Source organism: Parus major, chromosome 14, assembly GCF_001522545.3.
Source record: "Parus major isolate Abel chromosome 14, Parus_major1.1, whole genome shotgun sequence".
Classification (NCBI taxonomy): Eukaryota; Metazoa; Chordata; class Aves; order Passeriformes; family Paridae; genus Parus; species Parus major.
Window position 1 is genome coordinate 14,102,510 of NC_031783.1, and position 18,339 is coordinate 14,120,848.

General features: G+C 52.4%; 1 protein-coding gene across 2 annotated transcripts in view; it reads right to left on the bottom strand.

The window, feature by feature from the left end:
- Positions 1-5,091: 5,091 nt before the first annotated feature.
- The window catches only part of CACNA1H (calcium voltage-gated channel subunit alpha1 H), a 105,765-nt gene continuing 92,517 nt past the window's right edge, over positions 5,092-18,339 (bottom strand). For both annotated transcript variants that reach the window (XM_033517936.1, XM_033517935.1), the window contains exons 28-33: positions 17,981-18,059; positions 16,074-16,195; positions 15,188-15,502; positions 11,730-11,913; positions 8,569-8,744; positions 5,092-7,881 (exon numbers count right to left, since the gene is read on the bottom strand). In XM_033517936.1, coding sequence (XP_033373827.1) covers positions 6,784-7,881; positions 8,569-8,744; positions 11,730-11,913; positions 15,188-15,502; positions 16,074-16,195; positions 17,981-18,059 — 1,974 coding nt within the window. In that variant the 3' untranslated portion in view covers positions 5,092-6,783. The remainder of the gene's footprint in view (positions 7,882-8,568; positions 8,745-11,729; positions 11,914-15,187; positions 15,503-16,073; positions 16,196-17,980; positions 18,060-18,339) is intronic.

The window sequence follows — 18,339 nt, forward strand, 5'->3', positions numbered from 1 at the left end:
AGATATCCAGGAGATATCCATGAGATATCCAGGAGATATCCAGAAGATATCCATGCCCTCCCACCGCTGGCTCTGAATGTGGGTGGGAAAAGGAGGCAACAGCATGGTGCTGCTTTAATTATCCTACTGTAATTAAAAGCGAAGGGTGAGCTGGGTGTGTGAATAAGGAGGATTTAATGTATTGGGGCTTTGCAGGAGCTGAAATGGTGACCTGGTTTCCCCACAAAACCAGGGTGTGAGGGTGTGTGGGGCTGGCCTGGTGCTGGGACACTTCTGGACGCTCACATGGTGCTGACCCATTTTTTTCTCCCTGGTTGTGCCAGGAAATTTGCTGCCCAAACACACACATCAACACCACAGAGACTTCCCCAGCCTGGCCACCGTCTGCCCTGGTTCATCCCTTCTCCTCTTTCCCAGCCCCTCTCCACGGGGAATTTTCGGGATGGTTGATTGCTGCCAGAGCCTCTGGGGAAGGCTGGGAGGGGTGAAGGAAGCCCTTGCACATTTCAGTAGATGTGCTCTCTGTCAATACCTATTTCAATCCGGTTTTTCAGGCCAAATAAATTTGGCCAAGAGAAGAATGGGACAGCAAAGCAGGAGGGATGGCAGGGAATGCCTGAAATGATATCCTTTCTCCACAGTCCTTCAGAAATGCTTCAGGGAAAATAATTCATTTGAACTGGAAATGATCAGGGCTTGGGGGGGAAGCAGAGCAGCTCTGGAGCAGCTGTCTGGAGCAGCCAGTCAGGCTGTTTAATTAACACTCCACTTGGCTACCAGCTACCTTGGAGCCAATTTCAGGACATTTTTGTTGCCTGGCAGGTGATGTACAGCTGCTGGAGGAGTTCTCCCAGCTCTAGGAGACCTTCCCCACGGCAGAGAGACAGCAGGGGGGTTATTCAGCAGCCGTGAGTCAGCTGTACCTGCATCTGGAAGGACTCTGTCCCCTCCCAGCCATAACAAGACCTTTTATTTTTCCTTTCCTTGCATGGCAGCCTTGTTTTAATTAGCTGTATTTTTAATCTTCGTGAGCAGAGTGAAATCCCAAGCAAGGAAGTGGTTTTATCCTGCTGGAAAACTTAATTAATGCTCCATCAGAGATTTTGATTTCCAAGCATGATGAAGATTTGTGGATGATGGTGACCCCATGGGTGTTATTTAGCGATGCTGCTGTTTCTCCTGGCCATTTAAAACATTTTTCTCTTCTCCAGGATTCGTCCCAATCCTGTGATTTGTGGTGGGATTCATGGGAAGCCTCCCTGGGGTGTTTGGAGCCGCAGTCATCCTCACAGGGAGGAAGGACACGCTCCTGCTGATGACTGACTTGTCTCCATTTCCAGGCTGGATCCCAGCTCCCGGAGAACCATTGCCAGTGTCCCTTGAGCACGGAGCTCTGTGCTGGAGGCACATCAAACAGCTGAGGGAATTATGTTTGCTTCATTCCTAGGAAGAGCCAGGGGCTGGAAAAATCCAGACTGCTGGGAGCTGTCACCGGGAGCTTCTGAATCCAACCCAGGCACCCTGACCTGCCCAGGCTGCCTGGAAAAGGGTCCAGGAGTTTCCAGGGAGGCTGTGGAGCTGTGGTGAGTCCTTTCTCTGGGTTTCCCCTGGAATTGCCTCTGGCTGAGCCCTGGGGAGAGCAGCCAGGGGGGGAGAGCTGCCAGGCCGCAGTGCCAGCAGGGGATACCTGTGGGATGTGTCTGCTGCCCACCAGCCCAGCTCTGGGCTCATCCTCTCTCATTGCAGCAGGAGCAGCAGATCCCTGGAAAACAAGAGTGGAAAGACACCCAGCGCTGCAGGGAGGGAGCTCCTTTGTCTCCATCACCTGCTCAAGCCCCATCAGCAGCCCCGGGGCTGATCCAGGGAGGGTGGGAGAGACACAAACACCGCCACATTGGCACAGCACAGAAGTTTATTTCGAATCCCAAATATTTATGATCGACACCTGGTAAATGGCCAGCGAAATACATTTAATGGTGTCATTAATCTGCAATAAAGCCTTTGTATTTTTAGAGTTGTTTGCACAGCGTTGACTCATCCCTGCCTGCCAGGAGGCTGCAGGGAGCTTCCCTGCCCTTTGTCTTCCCTGCCTTTTGCTCCTGCTGCTCAAATCAAACAGGGGAGGAGTGGGATCTCACAGCAGCACACAGAGGGGGACATTCCTGCTGTAATTCCTGCTGAATATGTTTACCTGGAGACTGAGTGTGGTGGGAATGCACCTGGGTGAAGCCAGCTGGGCTTTGTGTTATGGGGCTGAGTCCCAGAATGGTTTGTGTGAGGAGGGACCTCAAAGCTCATCCCATTCCATGGACACCTTCCACCATCCCAGTTTGCTGGCCAGCCTGTCCTTGGCCACTTCCTGGGATGATCTCCGTGTCCATGTGGCCGCCAGCCCCATGCCAGGGGCCCTGCTGGGCACGGACATTCACTGCCAAGGAGCTGTGAAGTGCCTGGTCTTCCCTGAAGAATTAATTTGTGTTGGAACTCGTTATCATTGGTGAGATTTCTCTTGGCTAATGAGCAAAATTAATTAATGAGCTAGTCAGAATAAATTGACACGGAGGCAGGGAGGGGAGAGGGTGAGGAAGACCTGGGAAGATGGTGCCCAGCGGGACAGTTGGATTTGATAAGGACATAAGGAATAAAAGCAGCGAGAAGAGGGGAGGGTAAACAAGCTCCTTCTCCTGCCAGGCATGGAGCCCCCCTGCTTGTTGTCCAGTGGTGACTGCATTTTTTGGGAATAACTCCGGTGGGAAAGCTGATTTCCATGCATCCAACAGACCCTGCAGACGTGGCCACGGGCCCTCAGCAGCTTGTGCCTCCACGTGGGGCAAAGCAGAATCAGAATGAGCTGCTCCAGGGGACTTCAATCAAATATTCAAATCATTAAGGCTGGTTCTTCCCTGTGGTGTGACTTAATGAGGGTCGTTGGCATTTTCTCCCTTTCTTTGTGAACATTTATTTTTATTTTTATTTTTATTTTTATTTATTATTTTTCATCCACAGCTGGAACAAACCAGCCCAACGCTGACCTACAAGTGAGGGACACGAGTGAAGGGTCCTGGCACGAGGAGCAGCCCAAGCTGGGTATGGAACGCTCCTGGTGACGTCTCTGCATCGCTGAATGCCAGGCAATCATGGAAAATTATAGAATACCCCGAGCTGGATGGGACCCACAGAATCATCGAGTGGTGCCCAAAATCCAGGGGGTGCATCAGTGCCAATGCACATCCCTCATCCCAAGCAGCCCCTCAGCACCTTCCCAGCCTCCAGAGAGGGACTGGCCCCATGGAAAGGGCTAAACCAGCCTGTGGCAGCACCAGAATGCTGCAGGAGGATGGAGCACCCACCTGGTGTGAGCTGGAGTTATTCCAGGGGCTCAGCAGGTTCCAGCAGAGAGACACGAGCTGCTCAAAACCCAAACAGCCACCGAGATTTCAGCCCCTGTGGCTCTGTCAGGGTGTGCTGAAATTCCTAATTAAGCCCCCTTGTCTGGAGGATGAGGTGGCCCCAGCCATTAAAACCCAGCCACGGCTTGAAAACTTAATAGGGGAAATTTAATGGATGAAGTCAATTGAATTATTCATCCCCAGAAAGCTTGTACAAATATCAAATGCTTATTAGCATTCATGCAACCTGTATGATCTCACAGCTCTGACAGATTAAGGTTGGGGCTAATTGCACCCAGGATGGTGTCAGATTTGGTGGTTGGTATTTTTTAAAGCTTTTTTTTTTCCTCCCCAGCATGACAAAGAGGATTTCAGATTGATGCCATCTGAGATTTACCCTTGAAGCAGAGCCCCTGTGATGGTTTCCTTCCTCAGCGTGGTGGGTTTTAATCCCTGTTTGATTCCTGCTCCTCAAAGGCTGCTGAGGTGGCTCTGGGCCAGCCCAGATGGACACAGCACCCATCCCTGAGGACTGTGGGTTTGCTGGAATGGAGAGTGGTGGGGCAGAGTCTGGCTGATAAATGGACAGGACTGAATGGCCATTAAAAATGCAAAATAGAAATCGATCCAATTAAATAATCATGACTTGCATTTACCCCGTGCTTTTCACTTCCGATCTTAAGCAAGGCTTGCAGACAGTCCGGGGGGAAATTGCTTAATGCTGCAGAGAATTAATCAACAAAATTAACACTGGCTGATGTTAAATAGATTTCCTAGTCATGGCCAGGTTTTGGGGATGCAGCTGTGGGGGTTTTGCACCTGCAAGTCCAGGTGAGTGTCCCCAAAAGGGGCATCAGGGAGCAATCCCCGGTCACTCTCTGCTCTTGGAGAATTCCTTCGGAGCTGGATTCTCCCCACGCTGCCAGGATGTTCCTGCAGGCTCATGGATGGGGCTGTTTTGGGTCCTGATGAGCTCTGAGGGCTTTGGGAAGGAAGGGCTTTGGGAAGGGCTTTGGGAAGGGTGGCAGGCTGAGCAGAGCCAGAACCAGGAGCAAATATCCCAACTCATTCCCAACGCCAGCACGGCCTCAAGCACTTCCCAGGTTGTTCTGCACCCCCTCTCCATCACCACCATCAGCCACCAACCCTGTGGCCAGAGGATTTTCCCCCTGCAGGGAATTCAGGGCCAGAAGGGAATTGAGGCTTTTTCCAGCAAAGCTAAATAATGCCAGCAGTAAATGACACCCCGAGTGTCCCCCTACGCTGAGGGACACCCCGGAGCGTCCCCCACGCCCCCAGGAGGAGAGGGATTCACCTCCCCTCCTTAAACTGCTGCTAAAGGAGTTTGCCATCCTCCCCAAAGTGCTGTTAATCATGGATTTTGTGGCTCTTTTCTGGAATTCCTCGCCCTCCCACTGAGACAGAATCATTATTTACAATAATTCTAAATGACTCTTAATTACGGCGGCGCAGGTGCTCCTCGGAAGCAGCGGGATCGACACATGGAGACTCCTGGGTGAGGTGAGGGATTCTCGGAGCTCAGGGGGAGGTGGGAGAAGGCTCCAGCTCCAGCAGGGATGGTTCACACCTGGGGGGCTGCAGCTTGGAGAGGTTGAGCAAAGAGTTTTTCGGGGAATGCCGAGCTCCGGCAGCGGGAGGGACGCGTGGGCTGCCCCCGCTGCGGCACAAAGGGAGGCCACGCTTCCAGTTTATACAGTTTAATAGATGTGAAACAAGATACATTTCCTTTGAAGTAATGGATGCATCGATAACAGAAGATAAATGTGAAGCCATAAATATGAGGCGGCACGGAAGGAACCAAACGGAAACGACTGGATGGGTTTATTCCCCCCTGGGTGTCCACGGGCTCCTTCCTGCTCCTCCTTCCCATGGCCATGGACACAGGGCCTGCAGGAGGGGTGGGGAAGGAGGGTAAAAAAGGAAAATCAACCCCAAAAGCTGCAAAAAAATACCCCCATGCCCCAAAGTGGTGTTAAGAGGTGACCTGGATTCCTCTAGAGGCTTCTGGAAGGGCCTTGGGAAGGGAACGTGATGGGGAGGGAAGGACAGGGAATGCAAACTGCCCTGAGGGGTTGGAGTTGTTCTGCCAGAGGAGGAGAATCATCACCCTAAATGCTCACAAAGAACATCACCTACGACAGCTCTTTACACCTTTACACAATGTATCAATAATTTACTTAGAACTGCAGTAAACAAAATACATTTCTTAAATAATTTACTATTTATTTGTTCAGTTTTTTTAATCTCTCTGTAAATGTAGGGTTTTTTTTTTCCTTTTTTTTTTTTATTAGATTTTTTTTCCTCTTTGTAACGCGAGAAACCGTCTTTGTGCACGTCAGTTCAGATTATTGCGACGTTTAACCTGAATTTCAGTTAAAAAAAGGGGGGAAAAAAGCAACAGGACAGTTGGACAGACAAGAAGAATGAATAACTTATTATTGCACTGGCTACAATTCAGTAGTGATTTGGTTTTCTGTCTGTAATTAGGACAACCTCTAAAGTACAAAAGAAAATGAGCGAGACGTCAGAAGCATCAGCTGTGAGAAGAAGCTGGTGGGGTGACGGTGGAGGGAAGGAAGGGAAGCGAGGAAAGAGGAGAAACATTTGGAAAATGAATGTCTGGAACAATGAATTCCACAGAAAACCCAAGGAAACACCACCCATGTAATGCAAAAACCAGCATCTCTGTTTCTCTATAAAAATATGTGCATTATGAAGAGAGAGTTTTTGTGGGTCTGTTTCTTTTTTCCAGGTTTTTTTCTTCTTTTTCATTTTTTTTGTTTGTTTGTTTGTTTGTTTGTCTCCTCGTTTTGTAGCTCACAAATACAGAATTTTTATTTATAGAACTGCTGATATACAGACAACGTCCAGCTCCCAGGCACTCCAGCGTAACGTGACAGCTCGAAAAGGTGCCTCAGGAAAAGTCGAGCATCTTTAAAATAAAACAAAAACAAAAAAACAAACCCAACAAAACAACAAAACCCCAAGAGAATCCCCCGAAATCCCAACTGCCACCACCTCGGGCCCGAATCAATGTGATCGAGGCCACAAGCAGGGTGGGAGGAACAAAACCACCCCTGCACCAACTCCACCTTCCCCTTAAAAAAGAAACCCCAAAACCTCTTGCCAAATCCCCCCAAAAAAACCCATCCCCAGCCGTTTGTTTGGTTTCTTTTTCATTTTTTCCTGCGTGTGTACGTGTGTGGTGTTTTATTATTTTGTTTTTTTTTGCAAACTTCCAACGGCGCTTCCCGAGGATTGACCGCAGGGTGGGGATGGCCCCGGTGACGGCCACCACCGAGCCCTGGGTGTCCTTGGAACCCCCACATTGGTGACAAGCCCTTGAGACCCCCCCGCTCCCCCATCCCAGCAGCTATACTGGGTCATCCGCGCCTTCCTCTGTGGCAGCAGTCACGGGGCCCAAATCCTGCTTCCGCAGGGGGCTCTTGGCGGTGCCCAGCAGCTCTTTGCTCCTCTCGCCGTTGCCCCGCTGAGTTTTTAAGTGATCCGTCTTTTTCGGCTCAGAGTCCGCGGAGGCCGGCGTGGACTGGGCGCTGTCCAGCAGCTCCGAGAGGCTGCTCAAGGAGCCGCCGTCCAGCTGCTCGAAGGAGAAGTTGGGGATGCTGAGGTGCTCCCCTCGGCACGGGGGCTGGCTCTCCGGGAGCTCCAGGGATTCTCGGTAAGCTGGGAACTCGCAGGACGGGGTTCTCCTCCGCAGCAGGGTGTTCTCGGAGGGTTTGGTGCGCGAGGCCGCCGCGCCGTCATCCTCCATGGGAGGATCTATAGAAATGCAGGGCGGGCTCATCTTCTTCTTCCTCCGGGCTCCGTGGATGTAGTCGGCCTCCGGCTGGACGTGGCCAGGGGGCCGCTGCTTGTCCTCGGTGGGCTCCTGGAAGGCGCGGTCCGGGGCGCTGCCGGAGGGGCAGATCTCGATGGAATGCCGCCGCTGCTCGTCGGCCCAGCTGGGCTTGCCGAGGAAGCCCTTGCTGTCGGTGCTGTAGAACTTCTTCAAGTCCTTCTCCTTGCGGGAGAGGCTGCTTGTGCTGCAGTTCTTGAGGGGCACGGGGGAAGGGGCCGGGGAGGTGAAGGGCGAGCTGGAGCGGCTGCCGGGGTCCGAGTGCTCCTCTGCCCAGTCTTTGGCCGAGCTGTTGATGTGCTGAACCTCCTCGTCAGCCAGGTCTGAGGGCTCGCCCTGGCAGCCCTCGGGGCCAGTGGGGCTGGTGGGGCTGGGTGGCCGGCTGGGAACGCCGTGCTGGCCACACGTGTGCTTCCGTGCCAGGGGGCCGAGGGGCCGGTGCGGGGAGGACGGGGGGGAGCGTGGAGGGGTGGCTGGGAGGGGGGAATGGAGAGGGCTGGGGGTGAGGGTGCTCTGGGGCTGCTTTGCTGATGGTTGGGGCTCTCCAGGCTCTGCTTGCAGGCTGTCTTTGCGCTCCGGAGTCTGTCCGTCTACCGAGTCTGTCCGAACGGCCTCCTGGAAAGGGAGGAGAGAGAAGTGGGGTGAGAGCCTGGGGATGTGCTGGGCAGCAGCACCTCCAGTGATGGACACAGAATTCTACAACCACGCTATGTTGGAAGGGTCTTAAAGCTCATCTCCTTCCAATGGGCACCTCCCAGCAGTCCAGGTTGCTCCAAGCCCTGTCCAAGCTGGCCTGGGACAGTCGCAGGGATGGGGAGCCCATGGCACGAGGCGAGGGGTTGGTGGCTCTAACAGAGCCCACCTCATTCCTGCCCCATCGTGCCAGTCCTGTCAGACCCTCCTGTGCAAGAGGATCAACTTTTGCTGGCAGGAGCCTTCATGTTCAGGGCTGGCATCTGCTGGGCCTTGCTCTTGCTCCAGCCCCAAATCCTGTGCCACCACAGCCCTTCACATTGTGGGGCTCTCCCAGCACTGGTAAAATGGATTTGGGCACCTTCTCCCCATGCTTTAGCTCTTATTTCCTGGAAAAGCACAGCCATGAAGATGGAAGTAGAGATAAAGGGCCTTCCCACGTGGCATTTGCTGGGGCAGGAATATATTAAAATTTATGGCACGTTTCGTTCTGAACCAGGAATTCTACTCTTCGAATCCAAGCAGAGAAACACAAGAGAGGACTGGGAAAGAAGGGAAAGAACCAGGTGGCACCACAAGAGTGACCTCTGGGTGCTCTGGGCCCCTCACCTGTCTGCAGAGCAGCTTGTTGAGAGCAGGAGATCGGGGAGTGCCGTGGGGGGCGAGGACCTTCCAGCGGTGCCGCCCTTCGTGGCCGGGGCAGCGCAGCGGCGGCAGCGACTCCGCGGGCACCCTCAGCGAGGAGCTCGTCCCCACGGGCTGGGAGCGGATGGAGGTGATGGATCCTAGGGCAGGACACAGGGAACAGTCAGTGCTCGGCCTGGGAGCTCTCAAGGGTTGAGGCAGAAGCTTCAAGAGTAAAGAAAGGAGGGAGAAGGAAAAATGTTTTTTATGGGAAGGGTGGTAAAGTACTGGAATTGTCTGCCTGGGGAGGAGGTGGAGTCATGGACGTGTTAAATTCCTGGATGTGTTAAAGAAGGACTGGATGTGGCACTCGGTGCCGTGGTCTGCTTGGGGTGTTTGGGCTGGGTTGGACTCGATGATCTTGATGGTCTCTTCCAACCTGGTGATTCTGTGATTCCATGAAAACCTGTTGGGCCTGAGATTCCAAACCTCAGCAGAAGCCTTGGGCAATGCCAGGGTTAAAACGCTCGTCCCTTGTCCTGTGTGCTGCTCTGAACCTCAGCAGGGATGGCAGGGAGGTCCCAGCTGCTGGGGTGTCTGTGCAGGACTCTGATCCTCAGATCACAGAATATCTCAGGATATTCTACAACCTCTTCCCACCCACCACAGCCCAGCAGCACCAGGGGCTGTTCCCGAGGCTCAGCGTGCTCCCACCTGGAGCTCGGGGGCTGCTCCAAGTGCTCTGACAGCTCCAGCACAGGCTGGAATCTCTCTCCTCCCAAAACCTCCCAGGCTGGCTCTGAAGGCCATCCCTCCTCCCCAGCCCATCCGTGGTGCTGCTTTACTGCGCCTGGGAGTTGTTTGAAAGATCTCCTGCTCCTCTGGTTTTTGGCTGCAGGATTTATTGTCCCCATTAGTTTGAAACCCAGCGTCTGTTCCTCCAGTGCTGCCCAGCTCCGTGTTCAAAACACCGTTATCCATCACTCCCAGAGATCTCACCCAGGGGTCAGGGAACTCAAACCCCTGACAAAAGCCATCCAGACACATCACAGTTGCATTTCACAGACAGATTTGTTGGTGGGGATGAAGAGAAGTGAGTGTTTAATAATTTTTCTTTTGGAGCTTTTCTCCAGAGCACCACAGAAGGAATTCCCACCCCCACCTCGCTTTCTTCCTGGGTTTTTTTAGGCTCTCCTATACCCAGAGTTTCAGGCTGAGCCTGTGTTGTTCATGTGTTAGTCCAGGCTTTATGAAATGCTTTTTTATGATGCAGAAAAACTCTGTCATAAAATCTGTCGCAAACATGGTCATAAAATCCAGACCCAATGCTCTACTCCCGGTCCTCAGCTGGAATTTCCTCCTGTTGGAAACTTTCCATCAAGCTCTCATATAGGAAACTCAAACCCCCTCCAAACTGGATGCTCAGGAGCACTGAAGATCTCTGGAGCTGGGTATTTTTTCTCTTGTTTTTCTAGGAAATCAGCAAACTGCATCTAAAACCAAAATATCCCGAGATCTGCTCATCCCACGAGATTTTCACTGTGTGGTTGGCAGAGTATTGGGAAAAGATCAGACATCCTGAAGTCCATGGAAACACAGATGCTCACGGGAGTCTCCATGGGCTCGGTTTGATTTGGGTATCATTTATATCCATATTTATATTATGGTGGTTTTACCACCAGGTAAAAAGTCATATCCATCATATCCATCATATCCATCTCTCCAGTGCTCTTGGAGGAGAAATGTAGGAATTTGGGAAACATCAGAGAATTCTCAGTGGGTTCTGCCCAGCCCTGCCAATGTCCCAGCAGTTTTATATGGATATAAATCCTGCTTTACAGCCACTCCAGGGATGAAAAGCAGCCCCAGGAGGCCGCCCGTGAAACTCAACCTCTGTTTTCTTTCTTTCACGAGGAATTTGCAGGTGAAATAATAATAAACACTGAGCAGAGAACATGGCCTGGCTCCCAGAGAGTCTGAACAAACACAGAGTTCCTTCTCCCAAGGAAATCACAGCAAATTGGGGTGTGCAAACCCACTGAGCAGCTCTCGCGTTTCAAACCGCGCCGGATCAAAGGGAACCAGGCTGGGAAAAGTTCTTGGGAGCCACTCCAGGAGCACGTGTGCTTTTAGGGAGGCAGAGATTGTGTTTCAGATCGATTTCCCCTTCAAAGCAGCTCGACAAAAGAGACAGAGAGGCATTTTCAGGGAAATGTGCAGTGGATGAATGTCCCCTCAAAGGCTCCGTGCACTCGTGATTCCCGGATTACGGGGTCTCTCCATGACATTCATTACAAGGCTGGGCTTGGGAAGAAGCAGAGAGTGGTTTCTGATCTTTCTGCTCTCAGAGAAACCCCTGCAGCTCTGAACTCTGTGTGGTGCTGAAAGGCACTGCCCTGAGGCTGCAGCCTGCCTGAAACGATGAGGAATTGTGCTGGAAGCAATCCCGACTCCGGCTTTTATTCCTGGGGATGTTATTGATCCGCAGGCAGGAGTCAGAGGGGATGCACAGCTCCCTTTTCCTCAGCTGAAAAAGCTGGAGCTGTGCTCAGGAGCCTGGCTTCTCCCCAGACATCTGAGCCACCAGCTCGCTCCCGGGAAAGTGATGGGAAGGTGGAATTCTGCAGAATGTGGGAAAGCCCTGTGGTGCTGAGGGAATCAAATCAGGCCATGCTGGGGTTGGCTGCTCCTCACCGAACCCCCCTGTGCAGCTGCTGTGTGATCATGGAATTGTAAAGATTGGAAAAGACCATGGATTCCAACCATTAACCCAGCACTGCCAAGGCCAGCGCTAAATCAAGTCCCCAGGTGCCAGATCCACAGGTTTTTGGAACGCTTCCAGGGATGCTGACCCCACTGCTGCCCTGGGGGCCTGTTCTGACACCTGAACACCTTTCCAGTGAAGAAATTTCTCCTGATATCCAATCTAAACCTCCCCTGGCAGAACTTGAGGCTGTTTCCTCTCATCCTGGCCCTGTGAGCAGAGCCCAACGTTGCCCCTTCCTCTCAGGGAATTGTGGAGAGTGAGAGGTTTCCCCCCGAGCCTCCTTTTCTCTGAGCTCCCCGAGGAGCCCCTTCCCACACCCTTCTGCTCGTGAGGAGCCCCAAACTCAGCCTCAGAGCAGGGGAATCTGCAGGGGTGGTACCTCTTTGGGCTTTGCAGGGGTAGGTTTCCATCTCCACCTCGTGCAGGGGCAGCGGGGCCTTGGCCGGGGTCACAGGCCGGAACATGTAGCTGTCGTTGGGCAGGGAATGCATCCGGGACACGGAGATCTTGCGGACTGTCAGCAGATTCTGGGAATCCTGGGGCCTCAGGGAGGCTGAACTGCCCTGCAGAGCAACCAGGGAGGGAGATGGGGTCAGCCCAGTGGGGAATTTACAGGGAATTCCTTCTCTCTTTGCTTCCAAACCTTGCGTTCCCCTCGGGATCTCGCCCAGAGCGTGTGTGGGTGCAGGACAGAGAAGGTGCACTGAGGGAAGAGCTCAGCATGGGGCTGGAATAAAGGGAGGCATCAGTGACCCACCGCTGAAAAAGTCAACTTTTTGTCCAAAGTCAACTCTTGGGAGAAAGGAAAGGCCTGGAAAAAGGAACCCATTTGTTAAACATGCGAATAAAGCAGCATTTCTCCCATTTTCCCCATCTGACGTTCCAAGGAGATGTTTTCAGGAGGCCTGAGGGTGACATCCCTTCCCCTCAAACAGAGGAGAGACAGGCCGAAACAAATCCTGGAAATTCTCCCCAAAACACCCTCACAGGGCAGACATTTAAACACATCAACACCCCTGCAAACCCTGAGGCCTCTATCCTGAAACCTGGAGCATTTTGGGCACCACTGAGCCCTGAAGGAGGAGGCAGAGGGAAGGAGAAGATGCCATGGCAGTGAGGGTGTGGAGCTTGTTTGGGGTAGAAAAGGGATTTTTCTTTCTTGTCAGTGCAATGGTTCTGGTTGGAAGTGCCCACACAGAGCACTCCACAGACATTAAACCCCTCTCAGGTACCTCAGCAAATCCATCCTGGGCTCACAGGAAGCTTTGGGGACACCAGGGATGTCCCTGAGGTGCTGATGGAGAAGCTGAGAGGTGGTGGCACCACTTGGCCAAGTGCTGGGGGAGCAGGAGCCCCATGGCCAGGCCCTGCAGCCACGTTCCCCTCCCAAGTTACCCTTTTATCTAAACCACAGCTAATCCCTCTGGTTTTCCCTTAATGTCAGCCTCCCAGTGACTGATTGAAAACATTTTCCCAGCTGCATGTCCTAAATTAAATGTATTTTGCTTTGCTCTGCTGGGCTGTTTTCCCTCTCTGCCAGCAAAACCTGTCCCTGAGATCCCTCAGGTTTGGAGCTCACCAAGGATCTGCTTAAATCTGTTTTGTTTTTTTTTTTTTCCCTTGTATTTCTGGCTTAGAAATGTCTCTCCTCAGCTCCCTGGAGATGCACACCCCAAGATGAATTACTCCATGCTTTTACCCTGTGGAGCTTGGCTGGGATGGGGGGCCAGGGGTGTTTACAGCTCACTGGCCTCCAGCTCTGCCAGCCGTGGCCGTGCCCAGGAGCCACCCAGGGCTCTCAGCTGCTGGATTAAAGCCTCAGCAGCCGCTGCCACTTGGTCCTTGGCCATCCCAGCTCCATCAGCACAGAGCTGGGGGCAGCCAGGGGCTCCATCACAGCCCGGAGCCTCACCAGGAACAAAAGGTCTCAGCACTCGAACAGAAGGATCTCGGGATTTGGCTCCTAAAGCTCCATTTGTCTTTGGCTGGAACAAATGAACAGAAAGCCCTCCTTGACATCAGCCACTTCAGTTTTTAAGGGTTCAGCTGTTGAGACCTGACTGAATTAGGGACGTGGGTAAATTTCAAATGAAGTAAGTGCTTGAAATACGAGCCATGGAGGGGAAATTTGTTGGCTCCCACCTGGAGAGCTGCTCTGGGCGGTGAGGATGGTTTGGAGGCATCACTGCTCCTCCTCCTCCTCCTCACTGGGAAACACCTGCTGCACTCCAGAGCCTGATCCCACACCCTGGAAATCGGGATGGGACCTGGGCATGGGGGGTGATCGGGAGGGACAGAGCAGAGGGGGCTGAAGCCCTTCTGGTTTGCTGGGAATCTCCCTGGAGCATCTCCTGAATCTCCTGAATCTCCTGAATCCAACTCTGGGGATTGCTGGGAGCCTGAGGTGTTGATCCCCACCCCACCTCGCTTTCCTCAGTCTCATAAGCAATAAAACAATAATATTAATTGTATATATTAATATATATAATATGTTAATAATATTAACAATATTGATAATATTTCATAAGCAAGAAAAACAAACAATAAAATCAAACCTGACCCTGTTTTCACCACAAACAAAACGCTCTGCCTGCAGCTGTGGGTTTAACATGTGAAGTCACGCTGCTCACACATCACACCAAACACACATTTTAATGGCTTAAAAAGAGGATTTCACTCCTATCCCACACAGGGCTGATCTCCCAGCTGGAAAGGACAGAGGCTGGGAAGGGACAGGTTTGGGGTGGTTCAGGACATCAGCCACCTCAGCCTGCTGCTTCTGTGGGACGCTGGCAGGATGTGGTGGGAAGCGGAGCAGAAGGATGAAGGGGATGCTTTTCCTCCTCATCACTTCCAGGGTTAAAAGGAGGCTCTGCCCAGCTCCTTGGGAAGTTCTGGAGGATGAGAAAAACCAAGGAGAAGGGAGTGGTGGCAATGCCAGTGTGTGTGAAGGGATGTGCCCTCTCTTCCCCCAGTTAGAAAAGCAACCTGTGCATTTCCCTGTGCAGGGCTGTCTGTCAGGAACAACATTCAAAAAGCCAATTCCCCATTGCTGTGGAACCAAATCTTTTGCCTCGCCTTAATGGAGTCAGATAGATTTCAGAAAAATCTAATTTAATGTAATTTAATCTCCAAGCCCCCGCTGATTTCGCGCTAGATTTATTTGTGATGGTGGTGACAACACAATTCCGTGTTCACTCTTAATCACAGGCTGCTGACATGGGATGAGACAATTATCTCACGCCCTCCTTCCCCCTGCACCTCTGGTAGTTTTCCTGGAGGACTGATCGGAATCAGAGAGCAGGCAGCGACTGGAAACTCAACCCAGGAACCTCCAGCTCCTTGCTGAGGGGCTCTGGTTATTCCCAAGCCATCCATGTCCTGAGCAGAGCCAGTGGGGAGCTGCAGGTTTTACACCAGCACTGAACTGCTGGAGGAACCTCTGCAAATCCCAAAGTGGGATTAAACAGAACCTGAGCAGTGGGAATTTATCCCATCCCACGCTGTAGGTGCCAGTGCCAGCGTTCCCAGGCTTTTTGGGATTGCTCATGGAAAATGGCAAGGATGGGCTGGGACAGCAGGACAGGGACCTGTGGCTTTTATGGCTCTGAACTTAAAATCCACAACCTGAGAATGGAGAGATGGACTTTCAACCCTCCTCTGGAATAACAGCCAGGATAACAATTCCAGCACCTCCAGGAGCTGACTCAGGATGTGGGGCTCTGGTGACATCCCTGCTCCTCATCTCCCGTCCCTCTGGCTCCGTGTGGAATCTGTCTGTGTGGGATCAGCTGCTCAGGCTGCTGGGATCCATCCCCTCCCCACCCCAGCTCTCACCAGGGCTTGGTGCTTCCCCTTGGAATGCTCCTGGCTCCCGTGCAGCGCCCGGCTCTCCGCGGCCACGGCCCCGCTCCTGCTGCCGCCGGCAGCGCTGCTCCCTCTGGACATCTCCAGCTCGATCTCAGCGTCCATCTCAGCGTCCTCCTTGGCCTCCTTGTTGCTCTCCTCCAGGTGCTTCATCAGCACTGCCACCACCACGTTGACCAGGACGAACTGGGCGATGAGGACGAAGGTGACGAAGTAGACGGGGGAGATGACGGGCAGGTAACTGAGGCAGTGCTTGTCCTCCCGAGTGCACTCCCGGAGCGTGTCCTGCAGCAGGGAGGGACAGGGCAGGCGTTAGTGGGGCTCTGCTCGGCCTCCAGGTGCAGAAACAGCACAAGAACACAAAGTGGGGACGACTGAAACAGATAAAAGATGGAGATGGTGAGTTACAGCAGCTACCGAGAGGGGAATGGGCTGCCCAGGAGTTTTGGAGTGCTCCAGGCCAGGTTGGGCAGAGCATGGAGCAGCCTGGGATGGTGGGAGCTTTGCCTGCCCATGGCACGGGGTGGAACTGGATGAGCTTTAGGGTCCCTTCCACCCCAAACCATTCCATGATCCTGGGATTCTATGACACATCCCAAAGGCACACAGAACACAGGGTTACTCCTCCCAGCCAAAAAACTGGCCTCATTTTCCTTAAATATTATATCCAGGAACAAAACTTCAGGCTGGATGAGACTTAGAACAAATCCCTGCTTGAAAACACACCTGGCTTTTATATTAGTCTCATTTTGATATTGGAAGAAGAAACATTTTCACCCAAGAGTTGCCTAAATCCGTTTGAAAACTTTACCCACAGCTCTCCTGAGGGGAGGAAGTACCCAGAGACCGCACACACCTTCATGATCCCGTTCCAGTTGTCCCCCGTGGACACCCTGAAGAGGGTGAGGAAGGCCATGCCGAAGTTGGTGAAGGTGGCGTGGCGGCTCAGGCCTTCACAGGGATTCTCCTCGCTGCAATCTGCAGGACAGGGAAGGAGCAGCACATCAGCCAAGCCACGCTGGATTATCCACAGCAGCCCCCAAAGCCGGGGCTGGCACCCTGAGCGACGTCCCGTGGATTTGTGGTGTCAGGGGGTGGTGATGTCCCGCTCAGGAGGAGCAGGGGGAACAGGGGGAGAACTCTGGGACAGGACACCAGGAGGTGTGGAAATGTTGTTGGTGGAATTTTCATCCCTGGAAACGTTCAAGGCCAGGTTGGATGGGACTTGGAGCGACCTGGGACAGTGGAAGGTGTCCCTGCCCATGGCAGGGGGTGGCACTGGATGAGCTTTAAAGTTCTTTTCAACCCAAACCCTTCCATGATTCCATGATCTTATGATTTCTGTGATTTTCTTTACTCCTGCTCTACAGCCTCCATTGTCTGTTTTCCTCTTGATTGCACCCCTGCCTTGATGATTTTTTTACATCCACCACGAGGGATATTTTCACTGAGATAAACTGGAGCAATCTGATATTTTCCCCCTGAGAATTAATAGCCTAATGAATGCAAATTGAACATAGGAAATATCCATCTTCCCATAAAACACAGCCTCGTTAAATATCCATTAGGACAGGCAGCAGTGGCTCTTGGTTGGGCATTTCAGTCTTAGGTAATTATTCCGAGGTAAATTGGAAGGAAAACCAAAAAAAAAAATTCCAAGAAAAACCCACAAATGACCAGTCCTGGGGGAGAGAGGGCTGATGGTTCTTGTGGCTGGCATGGACTGATCAGGAAAAAGGAGGGAATATTCCCATTAAACTGGGCTGGGAAGCAGAGTCCTGCCCCAGTGGGGTTCCCTGGGCTGGCATTGCCCAGGTGTGTGTGGAAACAGCAGAAGAGCCATTTTTCACCCCTGTGACTGAACAAATACACCCATAACTCCAGGCATGGAATATAAACCCACGCTGCTTCACTCAGGGTGTGTGCAGAACTAATTCTTTCCCCGGAATTGGTGGGAGACTGAAAAATAATTTGGTTTTGGTTGAAAGAATTATCCTGCTCTCAGGCACTTGTAATCTGAGCAGAGGGCTGGGCTCATAAAGGGGATTAATGACAGCCATAAACTTGCTCAGGAAGGGCCCTTCTGGTGCTCCTGGAGCTCTAATTGGGATGGAAATGTTGAGGATGCAGACACAGCTCCTTCCAACAGCGTTCTCCAGGCTGGGCAAGGTCGGGCTGGGGGTTTGCTCTGATTTTAGTGATGGGCACATTCCTGAGCAGCTCCAGGATGCTCAGACTGGAGGATTAATTAATGCTGGACAAGCAGGAAGCACTGGATACCTCCTGATTGATGGAGAGAGGGGAAGATGATGCTGAGAACGCGGCCCTGGGAGCTGGAAGAGCAGCGGCAGCCACGTGCACAGAACTGATGGGCTGTGGGGGAAGATCCGAGCAGGGATGTGTTTATGGTGGCACCTCTCCAGCAGGAATCTGACCCCCAGACAGCCCTGCAGACTCCAGTTCTGTCTCCAGTAGCAAACTTGAACAAATCCATGCTGGGCAATGATATTTAAACAGCAAAGAGTTCCTCTGCAGCCGAGGCTGGCGTTGGACAAAGCCCTAAATGTGTGTGTGTGTGTTCTGTGTTACATCCTCGTGTGTCAGCTGTGACCCTGAGATCAAGACAAAACTTCCATCTTCAGAGCATGAGTGTGAAGCTGAGGAAGGCCCAAGAATGAGAGAGAGAGAGAAAGAAAAGGAAGCAGCCAGGTACCAAATAAACACCAACCGGATGAAGCGAGCGGCGTCAGCCCCATTACTCACCGAGCTTGCCAAACAATTCCACTCCCAGGGCAGCATAGATAAAAAACAGGAGCATAAAAAGTAGGCCAAGGTTCCCTACCTACACAAGGAGAAAGCAGAACAAGGGTCAGGCAAGTCGAGGTCATGAATGACATCACTCCATCACATTTTCAACACGAGCAAAGCAGGGACAGAGGCAAATCAGCCCTGGTCCCTCTCAGAGTTACGGGGCCCAGGGAGTTCTTTGTGTGGGGGAAGGAGCAGAAATGTCCTTGGGGAAAGCAGCAGCTTCTCCATCACCCTCCACTGGTCTGGAATTCGGCCACCCCAGGGCACTCTGTGGGGCAGGGCTGCTTTGGGATCTGGGCTCAGCTTTGGGA